The 26903-nt window shown below is 32.6% G+C and overlaps 3 protein-coding genes and 1 pseudogene across 5 annotated transcripts; 3 read left to right on the forward strand and 1 right to left on the reverse strand.

Annotated features, from left to right (window-relative positions):
• The first annotated feature begins 5455 nt into the window (after nt 1-5455).
• LOC106386262 lies at nt 5456-6055 on the forward strand. Its single transcript, XM_013826133.3, has one exon. It carries the CDS (start codon nt 5633-5635, stop codon nt 5834-5836), a length of 204 nt encoding a protein of 67 aa, XP_013681587.2. The 5' UTR covers nt 5456-5632; the 3' UTR covers nt 5837-6055.
• Nucleotides 6056-11626: 5571 nt separating this feature from the next.
• LOC106384826 (UPF0725 protein At5g63820-like) lies at nt 11627-13192 on the forward strand. 2 transcript variants are annotated; one of them, XM_048750494.1, is made up of 6 exons: nt 11627-11857; nt 11941-12033; nt 12121-12325; nt 12405-12520; nt 12603-12680; nt 12768-13192. In XM_048750494.1, the coding sequence occupies exons 1-6, from the start codon at nt 11741-11743 to the stop codon at nt 13008-13010; spliced, it is 852 nt and encodes a 283-aa protein (XP_048606451.1). In that variant the 5' UTR covers nt 11627-11740; the 3' UTR covers nt 13011-13192. The 2 variants fall into 2 exon arrangements, with proteins under 2 accessions (XP_048606451.1, XP_048606450.1); XM_048750493.1 differs by having other exon boundaries at nt 12405-12523; nt 12768-13136.
• A 5260-nt stretch (nt 13193-18452) lies between these two features.
• LOC125583493 lies at nt 18453-20032 on the forward strand (annotated as a pseudogene).
• A 24-nt stretch (nt 20033-20056) lies between these two features.
• LOC106384827 (UPF0725 protein At2g20620-like) lies at nt 20057-21973 on the reverse strand. Of its 2 annotated transcripts, XM_048750497.1 has the most exons (7): nt 21886-21973; nt 21672-21788; nt 21408-21575; nt 21093-21154; nt 20856-20983; nt 20681-20758; nt 20057-20564 (listed from the first exon to the last, which is right to left on the reverse strand). In XM_048750497.1, exons 3-7 carry the CDS (start codon nt 21440-21442, stop codon nt 20394-20396), a joined length of 474 nt encoding a protein of 157 aa, XP_048606454.1. In that variant the 5' UTR covers nt 21443-21575; nt 21672-21788; nt 21886-21973; the 3' UTR covers nt 20057-20393. The 2 variants fall into 2 exon arrangements, with proteins under 2 accessions (XP_048606454.1, XP_048606453.1); XM_048750496.1 differs by having other exon boundaries at nt 21093-21575.
• Nucleotides 21974-26903: the final 4930 nt, after the last annotated feature.

Here is a 26903-nt window from a genome sequence, read left to right on the forward strand (position 1 = left end):
CTAATTATTATTTAAATTTTGAAAATTATATCCATTTGAAAACTACACTTTCTAATATATGAAAAGACATTTTTATCCTGCTTCTGATTAAACAATTAAATTCAAAATTTAATTATTTATATTTGAAATAAATAAATATTAATATATTAATATAACAAATAGAAAAATTCGGAAATGTATAAGTCTTATCTATATCTTTTAAATTTACAGAATTTTATGTGAACAAAAAAATGTATACAACATTATTGCAATTTAAAGAATTCAAAGATTAACACTTTTTCTATTTTTTTCTTTGCTATTCTTTCATTTTCTATAGTTATTGTTGTCATTTGGTTAGTTTAAAATTCAGGTTCAGAGGAAATTTGAAGCAAACGTTTATTTTTTTGTTTTCTGGGAAAATGAGAGAAATAGACCATGGAAAATACAGGGAAAAGGAAAGAAGGAGAAGAAAAGGAAAGAAAGAGACCATGGAACTAAAATCAGAAGAGAATGTACTGGAAAAAATAAAAAAATAAGAGAATTGAAGAAGTTAAAGGGAGACAATATCGAAACTTGTAAATAGTTCAAAAATGGAGATCAAAACCAACGCCATATATGTTCTGTGAATTGAAAAAAAAAAAAAAAAAAAACAAAAGTGAGTGGTGATGGCGTTATTTCCGGGAGAGATATTATAGTATTTTTTTAAATGTAGTGAAAATTGTATTGTTGTTCATTTGTTTCTAGAAAAGTTTTTAACGGAATATTTCAAAATTATTTCTGTTTAAACAAATATTAATTTAGATATTTAAATTTGATAGTATTGTCATTTTACTTATATATAAGTGTACTTTTCAAAAATAATAAGAGATGGTATAGTTTCCAAAATATAATCCTAAGGAAAGTTATTTTTCCAAATTTTCCCCAATATTTTTGGTATCTTTGTTATTATTAATTGAAGAAACAAGAAAGTTTTAAATTTTAATTATATTTTGGCGAAAAGGTGTAATATTTGTGTTTCAGACGGCGGAAATCGCAACTTTCTATCCGTTTTAAATCATTGTTTGAAATAACAAAATATTTTCTTCGCCATTAGTGGAGTTCTTTTATCACTTTTTCAATGTAACAAAGTTGAAGATATTGTAATTTAGAAAAAGTTATCTATTGTCCTACTTACACTAGTTTTATTATAATCCAAATTTCAAACTATTTTGTCTTATCTCTAAACCGAATCTCTTTCCATTTATATCATTATCAAACTTTTACATCTTATATTAATTATTTATGTTTATTTTTATTGAACTACAATTTTAATTTACGTGTATGAAATATATGTTACCATACAAAGGTTAAAAATATAAGTTTCTTTGGCTTAATCCAAGATTGCTGGCGTATCTTGCAGTGACATCTTGAACTATCATAGCAGCTAATTACTTATTTGATTTAATTAATATCTAACGGATAAAATTGCAGACAAAAGAGAATAATTGTTGAAACTTCATAGTGTATAAATAAGGATAGGGTAATTGTCTTTTTCAAAAAACAAAAAATTCATAGAGTATGAAAAATAAGATAGACAATATACATGATGTAATAATAATTGCAAGCCACTTAAAATTGTATAAGTACCAAAATTAAATGTGTCAAGCCAAATCTTAAATTTACAAAAATGTTATTGATTTTAGTTAAATTGATCTAATACCATGGTCTCATATATCTTATACTATAAACCAAAATGTCTTGGAAAAAAATGTCCTACAAATACTTTTTTGTTATTCATTTATTTTGTTGAACTATATTATGGATCGATCAATTTCATCAAAATACACCAGATTGTAAGGTAAATGATTTATGAAAATAAAATAGTTAGTAAGATGCTGATAGTGTTTGTGAAGTATGTTTACAGAAAAATAAAATAAAAATTAAATTTTATTTGACGTGATGCGCTAGTTCTAACGTCAAAATTAGCAACACTAAATTGTTTACTTACATTTTTCTGGATTGTTAATGGATTACTCCATTTTCTTACATAATCAATATTATTGTTATGTGGTGGATATGTGAACTTAAAAAATTAGAATTCATTCTTGTCCTTTACGAATTTGGATAGCTAGAAAAATATAAAATTATTAGAAAAGAGTTGTTAAAATAGTATTATTACAATACAATGATATCGTACCTTGAACTCGAGATGACTACTAATGCATTGGCTTTGTAAGCATACCATCATACATTCCCACAAAAATTGTGAAACCATGTTTCCTTTTTTCAAATACGTGACAAGTATTTGGATGACTTGAAGTAATGACCATAATGTTTGCAGATATCTCTGTTAGTAGATCCTTTACAATGACAACATAAATTTGTCATCATAACCAGATGACCTAGTTTCTCCTGCTTTTCCTTATCTGTAGATACCATTAGAATTTAAGACAATATTTTAGATATGTTTAAGATATAAATCATTGTAAATAAAGAAAAATAGTGCCATCACCCCAACCTAAATCTTTGTTGCCATCATCATCATTATACTTGCATTCGCTTGATCGGAAAATCTCTTGCCACCAGAATCATAAAAAACATTCTAATCAAATTACAAAAATTATTGTGAATCATTTTATTATAATCTAACTTTCAAACTATTTTTATATTTCTGAACTGAACCCTACATTTTGCATTTATATTATTACCAAACTTTTACATTTTATATCGTTTGTTTATATTTATTAGAGTACTACACAAAAATATTATTAAATATGTGGTAGAAATTTAAATTATTAAATATAGGATGAAAATATGAGTTTTCTTGACTTAATCTAAAGATTAGCTCTGATTGAGTTTTTCACATATCTTTGCAGTAACATCTTGGACTATTATAGCAACTAAAATGGTAAGCACTATAAGACATTGTGTCTTCACTAATTACTCGATTCAATTTCTCTTAAAAATTCATTATCCATTGAAAAGCGTAGGAGAATAGAATGTAATTGTTGAAATTTTCATAATATACAAATAAAATATGTTTTCTAACATATTAAAAATATATTATGTTTGTGAATCACTTTAGGTCATTATAAACGTGACCATGATTATTTTTAATCAACATATTAAGAGTAATCACTTAATATTGTTTTCTTAATATAAAATACATCACTTTTATCTTAAATGCGATCATTTTTAATCAGCATTTATGTTGTAGATTACGACAAGAAAGTTGCATGATGCGTATTAGTATGGTAGCTAGATAGATTTCAATAAGCACCAATAACTTCATGGTAAATGACATTTTAAACTATTATTTGCATTATAAGAATATTCTTAATGAGATTACAAAGTTGTTAAGTATCTATAAATCCCATATTATATTGACATTAAAAACATAAATGATATAAGATAGTTTAAAACGAGATGTTTTTTTTTTTGAGAAAAGTTTAAAATGAGATGTTACAACAGTCTAGTATGTGAATCTTGAATTTACATTATGATTCACCATTGTACTATATTTCTATGTACTACTAAACTAGTAAAGATGATTTAAACATAATGCTGTTGAGTAAGCATCAAGTAGTGTTTGTTGTGTTTTTAATTTTCATGGCTGAATTAGTTCGAAATCTAGATACGCTTCACAAATTAAGATTATCATGTAATTTCTATTTTTGTTCTCGACAACAGCTTGATTTTAAATATGTCTCTAATATTTAATTTGATCCACAACATCTCTCCACTAATAATTTATTATATAAATTTAAATGCTTAATTGTGTCACACTGAGATAATGAGCCCAATTTGGTCAAAAATTTGTTTCTTATATATATTAAAATTATGTATACATGATTTCACAACCATGATTTTGGTATTATTTTCCATATAACTAAAAATGCTATATTCTCGCTGATTTTAACGAATAGAAATATGCAACGTCAACTCGTTCTTATCGCTATACCTGAAATTTCTAAGAATTGTTATGAATAATTATGTCATATTGGCTAATAGAACAGAACATCACATGTAGATTTCTTTTATGGAGGTGTTCCCTACTCTTCTAGTAATGGTTTGTGGAGGTGCTTCTACAAGAAAACTAGTGTTGTTCTTCAGGTATTTAGACATCTCCATCGCCCTTTTGTTTAATGCAAATATTGTCGTACATGCTACAACCCTCATTATCTTTTTTTTTGTAAGTTACAGCCCTCGTTACCTTGTTTGAAGAATTTTCCACTACATTCTCATCATTGAGACCTTTCTGTCGGGTCACTAGAAGAGTTGAAGAAAATGATTTGATTCACAGAGTTTGATAACATGACAATATCATGGTAATGGTTATGTATGAAAATAAGAGATCGAACAGACATGTTTCTTGTGAGATATGTGTTTCAGGTCTCAGTACACACGATTTGGAAAGAAAGAAATTGGAGAAGACATGGAGAAACACATCAGCCCTCAACTATTCTCATCAAGTACTTTGATAAGGTGGTCCGCAATAGAATCTCGTCACTCAATAAAAGTCCCCGATTTGAGAAGGCCATGATGGCCTGGTTTGGTTCAAGATGAAGACCTGCAAATTTGATGCAATTTTGTTCTGTTTTCAAATTGGATAACAGCTTTGTTTCTCACAAACATTTAAACCTAAGGATACACATGTTTTAAAAAAGTTTTTCTTTTTAGATGAATAAATTTAACATTCTTTTTTTTTTAAATAGTTATGTATTTTGAATAAGAATTTGAATTTTACATGACGTATCTTTCTTCACTGGAGATTTCAGAGCAAGAAGCAGTCATGAAAATATTTTAATGGAAGTTCTCAACTGCAAAGACTGTTAACGATATTTTAATGTATTACCTTTGTAGGAGATACTTCATCTGGTGGAGGGAAAGAGGAAGAAGAAGTCCAATTGTGATGCAAACTTTATAAGCAAAAGAGGAAGCTGCTAACTAAAAAGTTCTATTAGATACCTTATCATCTCTTAAGATCTGGCTCTGAAGGTAACGCACACTTTGGTTGCAAGTTTTGAGTCATATATAGCAGATGATAACACAAAGACAGTGCTGGTTCCCAATACATTCCTTTTTCCCCTCAGATATGGTACATCGGTACAGAAAAAAATCCAAGTACTTATGTAGTTTGTACACAAGACAATTCTTCTTGACATGCGGCTATGGCTTCCTCTTGGATTCATGTTGAATCTAGTTGCCTGTGTTGTTTCATTTCTTTTGAAACCTGAGATGAGAATAAAACTTCTTTGTTTTAATTGTTTACTTATGTTTTTGTTTAAAATTTGTAAAAAATGCGTGGTTTGGTTTCGTGAAAGCGGTCTTTATATCATCAACAGTTTCCACACCTTACAAACTTGATTTCTTTTGACAAAAAAAAAACAAACAAACTTGATTTCCAAGACTCAAGATTTTTTTGAAATATGAATTATTTATACATTTATTATGAATATATAAATTAGTTTATACATGTATTGGAGAGAATGCCACGTAATCCTCCTTACATCCTCTATAAATTCATTGTCATGGTACTGCTAAACCCAACAACAAAGTTTTATTTTATCTTCTCTTGTTCTTCACGCTTCCAAACTTTGCCTATCAAACTTAAATGATATAGTCATATAGACACAAAAGGTGTCTCGAGAATAGGAGTAAGAAAGAAGAGAACATGTGTTTGGAGCTTGTGTATCACGAGGAGAAGAGGGAGCTTGGAAGGCAACAAGCACCGGGGGTGTGTCCATACTGCGGCGGAAAAGTGTCAGCGGTTGATATCGAGACGAAGTGGTTGTTCTGTTTCTTACCACTCTGTTTCAAGGTCAAACGCAAGTACTCTTGTTCTTCCTGTGATCGTCGTCTCGTCTTTTATTATTGAAGAAACAGAGCAAATCAAGAAAGAAAAGAACAGAGTAGAACTGAAACTGTTATCTATTTTATTTATTTGTTTGTTTCGCTCCTCCCAATATTGATGTTTTTGCATATTTTTCCCTTTAATTTGTGGTTTGTTAAAAACACCCCTCATGGTGGTGACATTGGGTAAACTCATTGAATTTTTTCAATGTAAATAATTTCGTTGGTTCTGTTTCGTTGATTATATGAGTGGACTTCACTTTTGTTTGAATTAAAAACAAGCATTTTTAATGCATAAAGTTGAATAGAAAATATTATTGAAGATGATAATTTATTTGTGATTGATAAGAGTTTTGCTGTATTTGAATGGGGCCAAAGATTTGCTGTAACGTCTTAGCTGGCCTGACAACGTAAAGACAAAAGGAAAAAAAAAACAGGGAATTGTTGTGGCTCTAAGAGTTTACGATACAATTTTTGTACCTCTAACGTTCACTTATTAAGGGTAAGACTAGTTTTCTCGCTACCACCCGCAAACGTAGCTTTTGCGGTTGGTAGCGGTTGTTGACGTTTTGCAACAATCACTCAAACCGCTCTAAACCGCTTCAAACCACTCTAAATCTTAAAAATTCAAAAACTGATTGCAGCTAGCGTTTGCGGTTGCGGACAATTGCAGAAGGATCATTTTTTTAAAAACAATATAAATACAAAAATAAAAATATTCAATAAAATTTTTAAATTGGAATTATGAAAATACTAAAATATATCTATTATATTTTAATTAATATTATAAATTTTAAAATAAAAATATTTTTTATAATTTTAAAAAATTTAAAACTATACATTTTTAAATATAATATTTATATTTATTATAATATTATGATTTTTGATGTTTTATAATTATATAAAATATAAATATTGTTTATTTATTATTTAACCGTTACTGCATCTGGTAGTTAACCAGTTATAAGTATTCCGCAAACGCACCAATTTCTAATCGCAGAACCAGTCGTACAAATCTCTTAAAACCGCTAGAAACCGCAACCACCCGCAACCGCAACCGCTGCGTTTGAACTAGTCAGACCCTAATTTAATAACTTGTGTGTCCACAAAAAGATAGAGAAAGGAATCTTCTTATTGATCAGTCGGCTTCGTTGCATATTAAAATATCTCTTACTTCATTCCATTTTGGTTTAATTTTGTTCGGAGACATTAAAAACGAAAAGTATAAACTTTGATTCCAAAATGCATAAGTATGGCATTGTCCATCTAGCAGTAAAACTAGTTCTATTAAGGTCGAGTTAAGCATATGGAAAAGATTAGAAAAGATCATGTTGTTTGTTGTGGGACCTTGTTTGTTGTAGACATTTTAGAATTATTTGATTGAATATCAAAAACCTTATAATAGTTGAAGTTTCGATATTGGGCTAGCTAGAGACTATAAAATTTTCTAAAATAGTTAACAAATAAATGATGTCAAGTGTCAACTTCGATCGGTAACATTCGAGGAAGCAATGACCTGCAAACTACTACTAGAACCACCACAAGGTTCTCACATAACAGTACTAACACGAGGTACACACCATAACAACATATAATAATCACACAATCACATTAATCCAGATGCTTAGACTAGTCTTGTTATCCACTTAGCCCAGACATCGTCTCAAGTCTCGGATCCACAAACTGACATCTAGACCGGTTTGGTAATCCTACCTCGGAAGCCGTCTCTGATGTCAGGAACCTGCATTAAAAATTTGTTAACAAACAATTAACTGTGACTTACAGTGATTAACCGATGTGACTTGACTTTTTGATTCCGGAAGCTGACCAAACCCTTTTTATTCCCTCCAAATCTTCGTCTTGATTCCGTACCATTAATCCCACAATTTTATAACACGTGTTGCCTCTCTAAGCAGCTCTTTAAATTATTTATTTTCTCTTTTCTATTTCTTTTCTTCTTTTTCTTTCTTCTCTTTATTTATTTTCTCTTCTTGCTCTCCTTTCTTCTCTCTTGGTCACGTAAGTGAGGAAATGGAAGAGGTTGACCTTCCTTTTATAGTTAAACAAGATCTATGAGGTGGTGACAAGTATCACACTCTCTCCCTTCCATCTTTGGCCACGTTTCCAAGACAATGACTCAGGTAAGTCATTTGCTTCCAAGTTGGCCACGTGATGCTCATAAGCATGAGCAAGCATATTATTTATTTTCTTCCTTTCTTGTTTAGACACCTGGTGACGACAAAGCAAGACTGTACGATTCCTTTCCTTCCCATCAAACACGTTGATTGCAACCAAGCCATAAGAAATATAAAATATTTCTTTATCTCCTCTTTTCTTCTCAGCTTGATTAATTAACCCAAACTTAGTGATCAAAACACCATTTTCATCGATCACCTTTCTCCTTTTAAAAGAAATAGCCTAATTATCTAATTAAACTACTAATTTACTTTTAATGCATCGATCGCTATTCAACTTTAGCTTCGTATTTTTGTCTTGAGAAAAATTTATTTTTGAGAAATAAATTACGAACTCGTAATAAATTCCACAAAATAAATTACTTGAATTATTTATTTAAAATAATTCTTTCTCATGACGATGGGGTATTATACTCCTCCTACTCGCACAACGGCATCTCGATACTCTAGCCCAGATGACTTTCCGAGCATCAATGACAACGCGCTGGAAGTCACCCTCGTCACGTGCATACATGTCTGGCATGGACGGGAATGGTGGAAGTGCTGGCTCTGGCTGCTCCTAATGTGCTCTCGCGCCTCGGGGAACAGTGTTGCGGCGTGGCATAGTGGCGGGGTTGCTGAGGAGGCGCGGGTCGGCGTGAAACTGGATGCTAGTGAAACCACCCGAGAAGTCTGTGACCGAGCGCCTGGGCAGCTTGATCAGACGTATGTCTCTCCCATCTTTGAAAGTCCAGAAGTCACCATCCTTGAGCCATTGTGTGCTCGTGAGATGTGTTGCATCCATGTAAACGCGCCTGGTAACAACCGGAGTCTGCGCCAAGGAGATCCCGCAATGTACGAAGATCGATGTGAGCAAACTCCCTATGTTCTCCTTCTTCCTTCCCGTCGTTTGGAAAGGCTTCATCTTCAGCTTGACGAGATGCTCAACAAACAGGCCTCCGAGGTTGGACCAGTCGTCGTATGCGGGCTCGCGGATATTCTCCATGTGGACTAGGCTCTTCACCGCGTAGTAGACCAAAGAGAGCTCGTGCACTCAAACATAAACTGAATTTTGTTAAGTTTCCTAAATTAAGGGGTGATACGCCTTAGATTTGAAAGGATCACTCAGCCGGACTATGGGATATGATCTCAGACAGATCGAATGAGAAATGATGGATTAAAGGGTCGCACAACAGTTACGGAAGGCTGTTGATATTTCCGAACTCCGATTGTTGCTTAATATAACGCACAAGTCCAACAAAAAGGAGAAATGGATGGATCGAAGGGTCGCACAATAGATGCGGAAGGCTGTTGATATTCCCAACTCAATGTCCTAGGATATGCCACACCTAGACGACAAAGAGGATGATTTCCTGGATATGACGCACCAGGATGAATCGGTTTGATCAGTGGATATTACACACCATTGAAAGAAAAGTGAGAATCACTCTTAAAGTTCCAAAAATAATCATTCAAAGTTTATTTTATTTCATTGATCAAATGACCTTTATAATAGGCAAAGACATACAAAATGTTTAGTCAAAATCTAGAAACTTGAAAACTCATAAATATTGTGGACTTGACCAAAGACCAAAGACCAAAACTTTTGACAGAATTTGGGAATTTGTGGTCGCAAAACTCTTCGTCTGGTCGGATCCTTTTGCAGGGTCGACGGTTTTTGAATTGCCGTCAGATTGATATATTATTCGACCATAGCTTGTATTTTCTTCTTGAGCCTTTCTTTCTTTGGGTTGAATCATGTCCATAAACATATTTTCATAGATCGTCAAGCTTATCTAGTTTAATCTTAAGCCCATAAGCGAAGTCTTCTTGATTTGTTTCTGCTTCTGATTTGGGGTGCATCAAAAAGGACTTATTGAATTGGGGATTTCATCAAATTTTAGTTTTTTTTCTAAATCTCATTTTAGTGGATATGGTATTCGTAAAACCTCATGCAAATCCAAAGTTATTGGATATAACATTTGTAAAAATCCTATCAAAACTCTGTTTATTGAAAAATATGGATTTCATCAAATGTTTTTATCAAAAATTATTTTGGATTATTAGAAAATTGATTAGCACTTCAAATTCAATAGAAAAGAATGCCACAGAGATGGAATTTTAGAAGAAAAAATCAATTGCTTAGTTCATCTTCTATCTCGTACTCTGTGGACGACAATTGCCATTCTCTATTCTTGTAACGTTGTTTCAGAACTATCTTTCTAGTTTCTCTTGTCCCCTGCTTGCCTCACCCTTGTCCCACAGTCCCAGAGTTCCTTTGAAAGGGTTGGAAAGAGCCATCACATTGCTTCGCGTCTGAGGCCAAATACTCTTGTCCAACACCGTCATTACCTCCGATCTCCTCTTCGATTTTCTCTGTCGAATCCCTAACGCTCCGATTCCATGCTGTTGATCTCGACATAACTCAAATCGTCTTGGAACACACCAGAACCAATCTTAATTACATTGCTCGACCTGTCCTGGACCAACAAAGTTCACTTACTTTACATTCTCGCCACAGAAGCTTAGCAAACCAAAGACCACGATGACTACGAGACTGATGATGGTGCAGTTGAAGCTTCTGGTCCTTCCAGAAATATATGATTTTTAACGTTTGAATTTTCTTCATTTGCTCTGTGTACTTAAAGATTTCTTTTTTTTTTGGCTTCTGATATCTTCATTTCGTTATTGTATCCTTTGTTCTGTTATCAAGATTAATATAGTAGGTTGTAGCAGTGGACCAAACCTGTGTGGAGAGTGGAAACTTCACCAAAACAGAAGCTTTTCCTTTGGAGTAGGTGTTCGTTTAATATAGTAGGTGTTCGTTTGATATATACATGCACTTTTGTGTCTGCACATCCCAAACTTTTTGTGGTTTTAGTATAAACCTGATACATAGAATCTATTTTAACCATCCGATCTAAATGGTCAGTAGCAACATCCTATCAAAACCAATGTTCTTTCTAACAATATTCCATTCTAACAACTCAATATCAGTATGAGCTTAGATTTGTTCGCAAACTCTCTGCAACTTAGAGTGAATAACTGAAGAAAACTAGTGTATACCACCTTGAAGTAGCGCCACAGGGATCTGCTAAATCACTTTCTTAAGCTTTATAGTTATCACACGTCTTTGATGAGCAACAAGGGATAGAACTGGAGATGTATCTCGGAGAACAGCTATGATGGTTGTAACATCACCTCTACTTGAATCATCCGGGAAAAGCCATTTCTTTTTTTTTCTTTTAACTAACGTGTTAAAAACGACGTTGTTACGTATAGAGATAATCCAATGGTTTTTTTAAAAAGTCCTACCTAAATCACCATCTAAATTACTAGGGGTGTTCAATCCGGATATTTGTTCGATTTCAGTTCGATTTTTTTTGATTTTTCAGTATTTCGGTTATTAAAATATAACTACCATTCTAAATCCGTATTTACTTTAATTCGGTTCGGTTTTCGGTTAATTCGATTTTATACCAAAATACATAATTATTTAATTTGAGATTATAATATATGAATTTTAGAGTCACTTTGTCGAAGTAATCATTTATTAATAAAATCCCTATTAAAATCTTCAAATTCCAGTAAATTTAAAACTCCTGAAATTTTCTCAAACGCTTAGTACAATAATAAGCCCCCCTAAAAGATAAAATCGTGATATGATGGCTCTATAAAACCAAAATTCATTGTAGACGGACGGTGGAAAAAACACGCCGAACACGGAAAAAAATAATTCTAGGGTTGTGGATCCGATGACAAATTTGGGGGATATGGAAGATGATGCGTCGCTGATGGATGATCTTATGTTTAGCAGAAGAGGAGATTATTCGAATGATGCGTTGAGGGTAGTATACGATGCGGACTCCGATGTAAGATATCTTTATATATGGTTAGCGATTGATAGACCCATACATACATATAATAAGCTCGTCGTTTGATTTTTTTTTGTTAGGGTTCTGATATAGAATTTAGGTCTGAGTCGGGAGATGACTATATTATCGAACTCTATAGTAGGGTTGGAGTCCAGTGCCACAATCTTCAGAAGGTAAAACTGATCATCTTCCATCTTACTATCTATGTATGATCATAGGATCACCTTTTTTTCTGAGTTTTTTTTGGGGGGTTTTTGCAGGGAACAAACTTTAAGTTTAAAAGCTGGGAGATGTTTAGGATCCATGTTTCTTCATCCGATCAACTCTACATAACTTTGGAGGCAACGGATCCGGCCACTGGCTCTGTCTTCTCTTTTCAGACGGTGTTATTCGATTATAGGCGCCGCAGTTCATTGGGTGTCAGAACGTTTTGGCTCAACTTAACCTCAAGAATCGAACCTTTACGTAAGAATATTAATAGAATTTATTCAGGACTAACTCTATTTAGGTAAATCAGAACTGACTGTTTTGTTAGAGACATCAGGTAACGAGCGTATGGATAATGTTTGGGACGAGGACACGGTACATGAACTCTACAAAGGTCCAATGCCCAAATGGTTTTCGCATGATGCCTTGGCCCTTGATAGTAAAAAGTATTACGTGGTAATAAGACATCAGATGATCATTTATATATGTTTTTTAGTTAGTAACCTTAGGTATCCTTCTTTCATTCAATTCGCAGGTGCCAGAATCAGAGCTCCATGACAATGACTGGCTTCAACTTCTCATGGAAGTCGCCTTCTTCTCCAAAGCAGATCGTGTATGTACTCTTCTTTCTTTACTTTTCAATTCCTGTTATCTCCCAAAGCAACAAAACTTGAAACTTGTCTCACACACGTAACTGCAGTGTTTGGATGCTTACCTACCCTTGGAGCTCAACAGTGTTGTTGTGGAAACTTTTGAAGATAAGCCTCGTGATAAGCTCATGGCAATCAATGCAATCTACTACCTAAGTTACAAGTGTTGCGTCGATCCTTGTTCAACGCCTTTGGCTGGTAATCACCTTGCCATAATAAGGAAAACCATGGATGGGAAACCAGGTCACATGAGTCTTGAAGTTGCTCTAACCACCACCGAAGACGATGACTAGACATTTGGATCTAGTTTTAGTTTTTGCAGTTATGATTTCTGAACTTTTACTTTGTTTTTATGTTTCTCTGGACTAGAACGACTTGAATCTCTATATTCGACCTCCAGTGATAAATTTCACGTCAAATCTCTGCAGTCTGTGACCTCGTATGTGAAACTACAGAATATATTAACCTTTCCCGACTCAATTCTTCAACAACTCTGTATTTGAGCTGCAGCTCTTTTGTTGTTCGAAGCAGAGGAACTCATAAACTAGCATCTTTATTTATATCAACGATTTCATGCAAGACAAAGAATACGACGTTTCCTATACATTTACATGCAAGACTACTGATTTTCCGAAGCTCCCATTTTGACCAAGTTGGTCTTAGATATGTTCTACATCGTTATCTTTGTCTGCAAGTCTCAGTTTCAAACAGAAATCTGTAATCTTTTCACCTAAAACTCAAATACTTGCCTGGGTTTAGCAGTGTCTTCAATGTGTACTAGACCTTAATCCACGCGATCGGGCGGATATTGAATTTCATATTTTAATTTGTGTTTGTATCAAATGTTAAAATTAGACACATCTTTGTTTTACATAAAATATATTTATTTTTAGTGTCCACCATAAAATGTATCATTGAAATGGGGCGTCATAGAAACAAAACAAACATTTGTATAATAATATATATGTATTGTGACATATATTGGAAACAATTTTTTTTGTTGATAAAATTGGAAACAAAATTTTAGAATGAAAAGAATATAAAAAGATAAATATTGTAGATCCTAAAATCTACACTAAGTATTTGATAGTGTTCGTGATATAAACTGGGGAAGAATTAACGATGCAGACAACGATATCCTTAGAACACAATGATGTAATCGGAAATCAGTTGACAAAAATGGACTTTTATTGATTGAAGAGATCGATTACAATAAACGAACGGAGGTTGGAAACTACAAAGAGATCGACTAAAGAACAGGCCTAAAACAGAGTGAAATGAGTTCGATGTGAATTGTGTGCTCTCTCTAGGTTTTTTCACGCGTCCTTTCACCTAGTTTCTCCTCTCCTTTTATGGTTGTTTCTCCCCGTGATACTCGCAACCTCCTCCGCGATCTCTGGATCCTCGAAGTTTCCGTCTCGAGCTCGCGTGCAGCGTGCTCACTATGGGCTTTAGCTCTTCGCAGCCCATTTCTTTGATCGCGGTCCATTAGTGTATTGACCGAAATTGGGTCCAACATTTGTCCCCCAGTCTCTTTTCACTTAGAGGAGAGAAAAAGAGACGGTTTGCTTTGATCCCGGTTTCGTCATTTGTCATTTGGTTTAATTTTGGTTAAGCTTAATGATAAGCTTTGGGGACCGTTTTTACACGCGCTTCCATCCTTGCGTGTAACGGCTATATCAGCCGCCGCTAGGGCGAAGCCTATGTCATCATTGTCTTTCTTGAGAATGGTGATAGAGCCGTTATAGCGGCTATGAATACGTGAAGAATTTCCTCTTAGCTTCAATTCTGATTCTTCTTTTTGTCATCTCCTGTTATTGCTTTAAGATTTCTTGATCATCAAATCTTGAGATGTCTTCATCATTCAGTTTTCCTCAGCCGATAACCACAGCCGATGATCTCGAAGATCTCCACCAGGTATACGGAGTCGATCGTTCCGTCATTCTTGATCTGGCCTCTGCGTCAGAGACTCCCGAGACTGTTCGAAGGGGATATTGCGGGGCTTATCTCCCTTTCTTCCAGTCTTGCGGTCTCTCTTTCCGGATTCTGGAGCCAGTCCTTGAAATCTTGGCGGAGCTTGGCTTATCGTTTACTCAAATCTGCCCAAACTTTCTTAGGCATCTAGTGTCGTTGCTGGTTAGAGCCAGAGAAGAAGGTCCCTGGTTTGGTCTTGGCGAATTTCAACATCTTGTTTTGGTGAAGCGGAACCAGCAGAATCCGGTGACTTTCCTGGTGTCCCCCTGTCCAGATCGCCATGTTATTGAGGACGTTCCTTATCGCGACGAGAAGTGGCGCGAGCTACTGAAAATGATGATCCTTCATTCGCGGCTCAAGATGACCTGATTTCTCTTGCTAGCCGTATGAGGCATGCGGGCTGCCATCTCCCGTCTCTTACTTCTTCGATTGAGAAAGAGGCTTATGCCAAAGTGGCGGTTGCAAGTTCTAAGGTTCGTTTCCTGCTTTTCTTTCTTTCGAAGAATATCTTTGAAGTTGCTTATTTATCAGTTTCATCTTTTTTAGGGAGTGATTGGTAGTGGTTGTAGAAACTATGGACAGTCTTTTTAATTTCTACTACATTTTTTAAAGCAATCATACTTTTATTTCTGAAACTGAATTTAAAACCAAAAAACTATAAAAAGAAATATGTTAACTTTAGAAAGCACTTTCTCTAGAGTTTTTATTCAGTGCTCTGGAAATTTTCTACAACAAAATAAACTAAAGCCAAAGCTAAAAATCTAAAGCCTAAATCTCAGAGCAAAAAATAGAAAGCTACCGCCCCGACCAATCAAACCCTAAATGTATCGGTCGGTCAAGCGTCTCTCTCTCTCCCTCTCTCTCTCTCTCTCTCTCTCTTCCTTGATGTTACCGATGTAAACAATAGACGAAACCCGATCATTCTCTTCTCACGAAATCTTTTAAACTCACCATCTAGAAATCTACCAGCAAAAAGTGTGGGAACTAAAATTCACACCGTCGATTTCCGTTAATAAGGAAAATAAGAAATCCTAACTTTCCCTGAGGTCACAGATTTCTGCTAAGCCAAACGTCAAGCAATCAGATAGCAAAAACAGACAAAAATAATAGATTGAAATAAACGAAAAGAGAGCAAGGAAATTCTTATTCCGAATCTGCGTTTTAAGCGTTTACAGAAGGTAAGAGCCTTGGATACGAGAGCTGTAGGCGAGATTCCTAGTTCTAGCAACCTAAAGACTTCGTAAACCTAACTGAGCTGCGATTTAGATAGATTGTCATAGCAACCTTGGGCTCAATTTCGTATAACAATTGCAAGTTGGCCTTTTAGCCGCGTTTTAGACCTTCCTGGATTGTTTTGCGACTAAGCGTTTTTACGATTTTTTCAGAACAATCATCCTTTGCGTGATGTCGGTTTTAAAATAGTTAAACTATTCGTATAGTTTTGAGCCGTCTTAGTGTTAAGTCAACAGTTTCCGCTTTATACGAATAATTCAAACTTGTTACGAGAAAACAAGCATTTGCGGTTTTTATCGTAAAATTCCAATGGTAATTCCAATAAACAAAAGACAGTTTGATTGAGATCCGAAAGTAGAAGTTTTGGAGACGAGAATGCACGGCACGAGACTGATCCAAGTCACCTGATTGCGAAGTGAATAGAGCTGATCCAACTCGCCATTGGGCGAGTTGGATGTGGAGCATCAGACTCGCCCAATGGCGAGTTGATTTGATCGATCTGACTCGCCCTTAGGCGTGTTTGGACGTGGTATGTCCGATCCTCCCGACGGTGAGTTGGTTGATATTGGTTTGGTTGCCACGCCCTTTGAGAGCCGTCTGTTTTGTGAAACCAAACGATCTTTCTAAGAATTTGGTCGTACAATTCTTTCGGAGTTTATACGAGGTTTTAGTCTTTTGCTTACTTGTTTTCTTTTTAGAAAATAAATATTTCTCGGGGATTTTCAGGCATTAATTTTGTCGCAACCGATTTTGACCCCAACAGTTAACCGATTCTGATTGTTGCTTACAATATTTTTTATCAGTTTATTGGAACAAGACAGGAAGTTATCATATCTATTTTCAAGCGCAGTTAAGGGACTTAGTGTCCAGTTTCACAATAATCTATATTATTAAAATAGAAGTACCCATTAAAAAATACCCCTAAGTTTTCTAACTTATTTACTTCCATGCCACTGAAAATTAAATTAAACTACCTATTTTAATGCTTATCTTTTCCAGTTAAATTAATGAGTTTTCATTAATCAAATTTAAATTTATTGTCATTAAATGAACCTACCTATTTTAATGCTTGTCTTTTCCAGTTAAATTAATGAGTTTTCCTTAATGAAATTTAAACTTAATGTCATTAAATGAACCTAAGAATACATCATATTTAACGTAGCTTATTACGGACGAGTACGGCCCAATAATGAACTTGAATTTTATTTTACGAAAACGTGAATCACTTGACTTATGTAATATTTAAAATATATTAACTACAATATAACAAATGCATATACCCTACCTATACTTTAGTTTGAAATGATCATGCTCAAGTTTTATATAGTCAACTTACATCATGCATCGATCGATGTACAATAGTCAAACAACCTATAGTTTTCGTTTTCTTTAGAGGATGTATCAACCAACCAATCATCCCACTGATTTTCTAAGCTTTATAAAAAAACAAATCAATAAATACAAGCTCAAAATCCAATATCTTCTATTAATCAAAACAAAATATCTTCAAAGTCGTATCTTTAATGTACCTATTAAATATAGAAACTGTAACCATAATTACACTAATTATAAGAATAGATTTGATTCCAACCAATTGATCTATTACTTCGGTAATTGATTTGCTTGCAGAAGAGAGAAAAAAAATAAATTTAAAATTTATAAGAATATAAAGATATAGAGATTCCAACCAATTGCCTATATTTGCGTATGATTTTCGCATAATAAGCTTCAAATTGAACATTGAAAAAGATAGAGAGATTTTTTTTAATATTTTACCGATACAGAACTTAAACAAAACGAAGAGTTAAAGGTAATTTTTTTTGTTACATTTCCCGGAAAAAAACGGTTACAATATGGGCTTTCATAATATGGTCTTTTAGCATATTATTGTTATGGACATTTAATAATTATCTTGACGAAAAACAAAGACTATAAATAATTTATTATTAACAAAAGTATGAAATTATTTACAATTTGATGACTAATTCATCACCCTTTTTTATATGTTAAATTTTTCATAGAAGTTTAAAAATTATTTTATTTTATTTAAACATGTATAACTAATTTATAATCTTTTATGTCATGCTAAGTCATGATATAATATTTCTTCATATTTTACATTATTAACCATTGTTTTTATATATCGTCTACAATTCTCTAATTACGTCTATTTGTTTAATTTTGTATATGATATCGAATATTCATCATAAATAGATGGTTTAAGATGTCAAAAAAAATATTTATTTAGTGAATATAATACATCAAATATTACAAATACATCATTTAGTTAAATAAATAACCTGAAAATTTATATCCGCGCTGGCGCGCGGACGAGGGTCTATAACTGTATTATATCGTTAGCGTAAGCGTTGTTATGTGTATTTTCTGAAGTTATATTCTATATATATATGAAAGTAAAGGATGCCCAACCCAACGACATTTGAAACTTTAATAGATATTTAGCCCAGGTCAGCCCAAATTGTATACAAGGCTAATTTGGCTAATACAGAACATCTGTGCCTAGTTAATTCATAAAGTTTCAAGCTTCTCAACATTAACATAAAATCTAAAGCAAGTCAAGCTATCACAAGACAGGGCTAAGTTGTCGTAGGTCGTCTTCAACCGAGCTATCTAAAAATATCTGAGATTCGAAGGGCTTGGCCAGAGGTTTGAAGGGTATGGCTCCGACAGCATCAAGGGATAAGCGGGCGCGAACGTGTGAATCGTCCGAAGAACGGCTACCGGTACCAGAACGAGTACCTCGCTTGCTAGCGTTAAAACGTTGCGGAAGGGCCTATGTAAGTAATCTCTGATATGGTTTTCAATTTGTTGTCGTTGGTTTTGTATGATCTGGAGTCTCAGGGAACAAGTAAAATTTGTTAGGGATTTGATCTGGATTTCAACAGCGATCCGCCTACATTAATTGAGCCCGAGTGGGGAGAGGAATATGATATCGGTCTCTATGGTAGGATTGGACTCCAATGCCACAATCTTCAAAAGGTAAAACTAACTAACTACTCATCATACATCTATCACCTTTTTCTGAATTTTTTTTTTTTTTTTTTTTTGACAGGGAACAAACTTTAAATTTAAACGCTGGGAAAAACATAGTATGCAGATGACTGGATCCATGGACTTCTACGTAACTTTGGAGGCAATGGATCCGGCCAACGGCTCTGTCTTTTCTTTTCAAACGCTGTTACGCGACCAAGGACGTCGCAGTCCATTGGGTGTCAGATTTTCGTTGCTCAACATAGTCTCCAGAATCACTCCTATTGGTAACGTCCCTGTGGATCATCACTGGGACAAGGACCCGCCTGCAATACATGACTTCTACAAAAGTCCACTGCCCAAATGGTTTTCAGATGAGGCCTTGGCTTGTGACAGTAAAAAGTATTACGTGGTAATAAATCCATTCATGGAGTTCTTTTAACTTGTATATGTTTTAGTTATCATTAAATCAATTCCTTCATATATTCGCAGGTGCCAGAATCAGAGCTGCATGACACGACTTGCTTCAACTTCTCATGGAAGTCGCCTTCTTCTCCAAAGCAGATCGTGTATGTACTCTTCTTTCTTTTTTTTTTTATTCAATTCCCAAAGCAACAAAACTTGAAACTTGTCTCACACGCTTAACTGCAGTGTTTGGATGCTTACCTACCCTTGGAGCTCAACAGTGTTGTTGTGGAAACTTTTGAAGATTACACAACAGAGGCCCGTGAGAAGCTCAAGGCAAACAATGCAATCTTCTACCTAAGTTACAAGTGTTGCACCGATCCTTCTTCCGTGACTTTGTCCGGCTATCCCCATCTTTCAACGACCTTGGCTGGTGATCACCATGCTGTAGTAAGGAAGACCATGGATGGCAAACCAGAACACATGAGACTTGAAGTTTCTCTAACCGAAAAACAAGAAAAAGAGTAGACATGTGGAGCGAGCTCAGTTGTGTTTTTGCAAACTCTCTTTTGGTGCATGTTTTATTTATTATCTATGTGGACATGTAGCTGGTATTTATGTATTCAACTCTTTTAGACTTATATAACTAGTGACTGGGATCGTTATTTAACTTCTTCATGTTTGCATTGCGTAATTAGACTTGGAACCAATTAAAACATATGTACAACTTACCAAGTCGGAACATATATTATTAATATTAGGGAAACAGTTTTCAGATTTTTCTTTTGCTATGAGCATGAGATATTCAAAAATTAGCGAATACAATTTTCACTTTTTTTCTTTTATTCCATTATACAAACAGAGAAGCAAAATCTAAGCAAGTAAGTGTTGAGAGCTTCTGGTGGCAGGAGAAGGTTTGTAGCTGAGCTTGATTAGTTGAGCACGTGACTTGCACGTGAGTCAGTATAAAGAGAAGCTTCTGATATATTCCTAAGTGAATCATCTTCTTCGATACATCTTCGAGACTAGAGTGTGCATGAGGATGATACTCTCGGGTTAGGGTTTCTTTGGGGTTATCTCTGTTCTTCTTTGGGGTTATCTCTGTTCTTCTTCATGTAAACCGATTGAGTTGTAATCGGTGGTGAGAGAACGTCTTGTACAGCCACGCCGGAGACAGTTGTGTAATATTCAAAAGTTTCCACAACAACGTTCTTGAGCTCCAAGGGTAGGTAAGCATCCAAACACTGCAATTACAATCATAAGATGGGGAAGATAACAAGTTTCAATTTGTTGCTTTGGGAGAGTTGGACAAGAAAATTGCAAAAAAAAAGAAAAAAAAAAAAGAAAGAAGAGTACATACACGATCTGCTTTGGAGAAGAAGGCGACTTCCATGAGAAGTTGAAGCCAGTCATTGTCATGCAGATCTGATTCTGGCACCTGCGAACGAATGAATGAATGATTCCAACCTAGGTTACTAACTAGAGGTATATACAAGTCAAAAACTCCATGAAGGGTTCATATAATGTTAAATTACCACGTAATACTTTTTACTGTCACGTTCCAAGGCTTCATCAGAAAACCATTTGGGCATCGGAACTTTGTAGAACTCATGTATTCCAGGTGTGTCCTCCTCCTCCCATTCATCATCTACAGGCTCGTTACCTGATGTCAGAAAACATTTAGTCCTCTAAATACACTTTTTAAAAAGAGCAGGGCCAAGGTCACCTTTGAAAACAGTTAACAGTCCTGATTGAATAAGAAGAAATCTTACGTATTTGTTTGATTCTGGAGGCTATGGTAAACCAGGTAATCCTAGCCCCCAACGAAATGCTGCTGAAAGTAAACTTGATGTTAACTTGGAGTCCAAGAAATACTAATCCTAGTTGAGTTAGGATTAGGAAAAACAGAAACATGGTTTGATAAGTGAGATTAGGAAATATTAGGATCTATATAAGGAGATATCAACTTGTGATATAACTTATGACTTAAGAGAGATCTTTTGTGAGAGCTTAAGTTTTTGAGAGAGTTTTCTTAATCTAACAATAAGAGTTGAGTTATTCTTATTGAGATCTTTGAGTGTTCATACATTGAGATTTGAACAATAAATGCGGCTTCCTGCATCGCTAAACTGAGTCTGAAAAGAGCAGACAGAGCCAGTGGCCGGATCCGTTGCCTCCAAAGTTATGTAGTAGCTGAGGTACCCAGTCAGCTCGGTTGTATGTTTCTCCAAGCGTTTAAACTTTAAGTTTGTTCCCTGTCAAAACGGGAAAACAAACAAAACCGAAAAATTCAGACATTAGAGAAATAAGTGATGATTAATGATATCAGTTAGTTAGTTAGTTAGTTTTACCTTCTGAAGATTGTGGCATATGAGTCCAATCCTACCATAGAGACCGATACCATAGTTTTTACTCCAAGTAGACGGAACTAATGTAGGCGGATTGTCATTGTAATACCGATCAAAACCCTAACAAAAAATTAATTTATTCTGGGAGACTCGTACAGATCATCCAAAAGTAAAACGACCATGAATTCAAAACCATATCATAAGGAATGGTACTTACATAGGCCTTTTCAGCCATACTCTCCATTAGTTTGACTTGATTCGGTTGAAGCTGTAGAAAGTCGAGACGACCGACAACCTAATTGATTCGGTTGAGCTACTGGTGATATTTATATTCTATAAATAAGTTGGGCTAAGCTGGGCTAAATTTTATTAAAGTTGCAAATCTTGTCGGTTGGGGCAGGTTTCACCATCATCTGGTAATGTCTAATGGGCTTTTCATTTAAATGAAACACCTAATGATTCAGTGATTCAGGTTAAAACCCGGAAAACGAGTTTTTCTCGCTAAAATCTGAGAAAACGTCAACATCTGAAAAACATGTTTTTTTCATCAAAACTCAAAAAATGCATTTTCTGTCAAAATCTAAAAAATGCATTTTCCTATGAAAACTCGAAAAGCGTGTTTTCCTGTAAAAATCAGAATATATGTTTTTTCCGCCAAATTCCAAAAAGATTTTTTTTACCAAAATCTGAAAACGTGTTTCCCCGACAAAACTCGAAGAATGTGTGTTTCATGTCATAATCTGAAAAATCATTTTCTCACCAAAGTTTGAAATTTTCATTTTTTCCACCAAAATTGGAAAAACACGTTTTCCGCCAAAACGCGAAAACACGATTTTCCACCAAAACGCGAAAACACGATTTTCCACCAAAATTGGAAAAACGTATTATCCCGCTAAAATCCAAAAAAACAAAGATATTTTTCCGCCAAAATTGGAAAAATGTGTTTTTCCACCAAAAAGTTAAAAATGTGTGTTTTCATCAAAATTGAAAATTTGAGTTTTTCGGTGGAAACCGCAAATTGTATATTACTTTACAATCAAGGATTTGGGAGAATTTAAGATTTAAATAATCTAAAAAATTGATATTAATTAAATCTTAAAAAAATTGTTACAAGTTTTGTATGATTTTTTAAAATTCTTATAGAGTTTTTAAAAAAAAAAAACCTTTTAAATTTTAAATATTTATTTAAAGTAATATTTTTTATTTTTAAATTATAATAATTTGGTATTATTATCGTTTTATGAACTATATAAAATATAAAAAAAAACTGATTTTGAAATAATTTATTTTTTCATTTCAAAAAGTTTGATTTTCTTTTTGAAATATGAAGTAAATTATTTTATTTTTTTAAGTTTCGGATACCATCATAGGAAGTGGTGTTTAGATACATTGATTTTTTTAATATAATATACCATCCAAACTCAACCAATTCCCATTTGATATATTTTATTAACAAAATCCATACTTTCTAATAATTTGTAATTTGAGAGATACAATAAGAATTAAAATATGTGTATACTTGGCCTTTAAATTTTGAAAATAAGAAAACTTAAAATTCATGATAAGAATAAAGCACTCCTAATTCCTAAGTAACAAAACTACCAAACAACAAGTCAGTCACACAATTTCAATTTATAAATACGTAGGTTAAAAATATTTTATTTGTCATACCAAAACTTATATAGTCTCAACATTTTATATATATATTTTTTCAAATACATAAAGTTATTCATACACACCCACATCAGCTATAAACTAAATATTTTCTGAATTTGGGATAATGATTAGTTTCTACCAACATTATAGAGACTGAAACTAGAATCAGAATTTTTTTAAAAAAAAATACTAAATTCAAAAGAATAAAACTGCAGAAAAGTTTTTGTTTTTGTTTTTGTTTTTGTTTTTGTTTTTGTCCCTTTTATTTTTATTTTTTGAACAAGGAAGACTATTGATAGAAAGAATTGAGAATCACACTTTCTGTTTTTGTCCCCTGAATTTCAGGCAGATATAGGTCATCTGTATAAATATCCAAGCCATTGAAGTTACAAAAACTTTTCTGCAGTTTTTTTCTTTTGAATTAGTATTTTAGTTGTGTTCTATTAATTTTTAATATTTTCTGTTTGGATTGTTTTCTTAGTTTCTAGATTTTGGATTTTTGTTTTTGGTTTTTAGTTTTTGGTTTTTGGTTTTTAGATTTTAGATTTTAGTTTTTGGTTTTTGATTTTGCAGTAGATTTTAGTTTTTGAAAAACATGAATGGTGATTTTAGATATTGGTTTTTAGTTTTCGGCTTTTTCTTTTAAAATAACAAAATAAATATAAATATCTGGACTTGTAAAGTGTATTTAATTATAGTCAATGAATAATTGATTTTATATTAACAGAATTAAAATATATATATATTTTAAAAAAATAAGGTAAAATGCATAAAATTTATGTAGTTCAAAAATTAAAACATACAAAGTAATAGCTAGATTATTAAATAAAAATTGTAATATGTATAATACATTGGAAATATTTTCTTTTTTTGGATATCAGTATTTTGATGGCAATATTGATTTTTATTTTTAGATATTAGTTATTTGATTATTCTGAAAATATTTTGTTCTTATAAATTTTATTTATTATTTGTTTAATTATTTTTAAAATATGATTTAATGAATGTGACAGTAAGAAATCAATAAATAAATAAAAATTAAGTATCTGTATATTATCAATAAGGAATATGTAGATTGGTTTATTTTTTGAAACTAAAAATAAATAATTATGTTAATTTTATTCCTTAGTATAAAATATACAAAAACTTTAGTGATTTGGAATTACTTATTAATTTTGTTATATTAATACATAAATATGCAAATACTTTAATAATAAATAGAAAATAAAAACCCATGAATGTAAAAAAAAAAACAAAACCACGTACACTGTTAAAAACCAAGAAATAGTGGACTTTGGTTTTTACTTGAAAATAGATAGTTAACTACAAAATCTGGTTTCCTTATATTTTAGGGAATCTATTTTCCCAAAATCTTGATTGGTAAAAAGAGTTTTTACAAAAACAAAAACCAAAAACTATTTGAGAAACCACAAACAATCAACCTAGTGAGGTGATGATTGTTTTCTGGTTTTTAGATTCTAGTTTTTGGCTTTTGGATTTTGATTTTTGATTTTTGGATATTAGTTTTTGCAGTAGCTTTTGGTTTTTTGAAAAACATGAATGGTTGTTTTAGATTCTAGTTTTTAGTTTTTGGTTTTTACTTTAAATATAATAAAATAAAAATACTGTTAATAGTAAAATATTATTCTGAAAATAATAAAATAACACTGTCTTCAAGTACACATAAATTTATTTACGAAAATTATTTTAAAACAAAATATAAATACTAAATAAAAATAAAAATATTGTAAATTCCATGTAAATATACATTAATTTGATCTCGAATGATTTTCAAATTTGACTCAAATGCTATTATACAAGTAGTTAAGGATTATAAATAAAAAATTAATATCATATATTTGATATTTTTTTCTAAAATAATTAATACACATATTTCTATGGTTATTTTATGTATAATCACTTATTTTTATATTAATAAAGTACAAAAATTTTATTTGATGATGTGATGGTGAAGTAAGCATATGAGTATGGGAATGAGGCATAAACATAAGATAAATATGAAAAGAAAGACAAGTTACAAAAAAATATGAAAAGAAGGCCATTAAAAAAATGATAAATAAAAAAAATCATAATAAAAAAAAACATCGTTCAACTTGGCAAAATCTGAAAAAACTTGGTTTTTGGTTTCTGTGTAGAAATAGGTGGTTATTTAAAAAAACTAGTTTCTCTAGTTTTTATGAAATCATTTTTAGCAAAATCTTGATTGGCAAATAAAGTGGTTTCTCAAAAACAAAAACCAAAAACCATTTTAAAAACTACAAACAATCAACATCTTAATCTTAAAAATACAAGTTTACCAAAAGGTGTAAAATATGTATAAGGATGTGTCTTATCATTTTATGAATGTGTATTTTTATGCTAAAAATGCAAAGATTTTCAAGAGGTTATGAAAATGCATAAAAATGTGTCTTATCATCCTAGGAATGTGATTTCTTATTATAAATAGAAATCCAAAAAATGTCAATAGATGTATTTTTGTTCTTTAAAATTTTGTCAAAATGTATAAGAATGTATCTTTTCGTAATGATGTTTATAAAGGGTTATAAAAATGTGTAAAAATATGTGTTATCATCTTACCACAGATGTGTATTTTAATGCTAATTACATGAATTCAATGTTTGTAATGTAGGTACTTTTTCAAAGGCAATTGTAAACGGTTTTTACAATAATAATTTTTAATTAAATATGATATTTTTTTATAAAATGAGTTTCCGTGCAATCGCACGGGTTCATTACCTAGTATTTTGAATTAGTTCAATAACCAAATTCTGATCAGAAGAATTTCTCTTTCCTTTACATGTAATAGTAAATGTAAAACATAAAAAAATGGTTGTTCCCTTCTCAAATTTGAAAATGAAATAATTTCGTCCTTTGTTTCTCTAAAAAAAAAGAATGAGAAAAAATGAGAAGGAAAAAATATTTTTTGTGAATGATAATTTTTTTAAATAATAATAAAAAATTGAATATTCTTCCTCGTTCCTTGGTCACCATTGAAAGTCTATGTGTTGATGTTTATGAAATCTAATTTCCCCCATTGATTACTGTTTCTCTAATCACTAGAAAATTTCTATAATAAAGATAGCAACAAGTTCCATAGATTAGAGTCTTGATTCTGGTTTCTCCGTACTGAAATAATGTATATTTTGTAATCATAAAATTTAGGAAATAAGTAAAAGTGAAATACGAATATTATAGTATAACTTTAATTATTAAAGAATATATTGGATTAAAATTTTTTTTTTTTTTTGCATTAATAGGAAACTTAGGGGGGGGGGGGTGGTTATTGGGCAAAGAATTCTAGATAAATTATTAAATTTTGAGATTCCATTGTTATTGGTTTGTGAATTTTTAAAATTTGAGTAGAATCCATTTTTATTGGGGTGATGATTTTTAAATTCCACTCAAAATCCCTTATTATTGGAAAAGTTTAGTTTTCATTGATTTTAAGATTCTATTAAAATCTATTGTTATTGGGAAGTAAATTTTCTTTGTTTTTTTTTTTGACATCGAACGACCATTCTATCACTCAAAGAACTTGAGGTGGTCTGGGTAACCAGA

Source organism: Brassica napus, chromosome C3, assembly GCF_020379485.1.
Source record: "Brassica napus cultivar Da-Ae chromosome C3, Da-Ae, whole genome shotgun sequence".
NCBI classification, from domain to species: Eukaryota; Viridiplantae; Streptophyta; class Magnoliopsida; order Brassicales; family Brassicaceae; genus Brassica; species Brassica napus.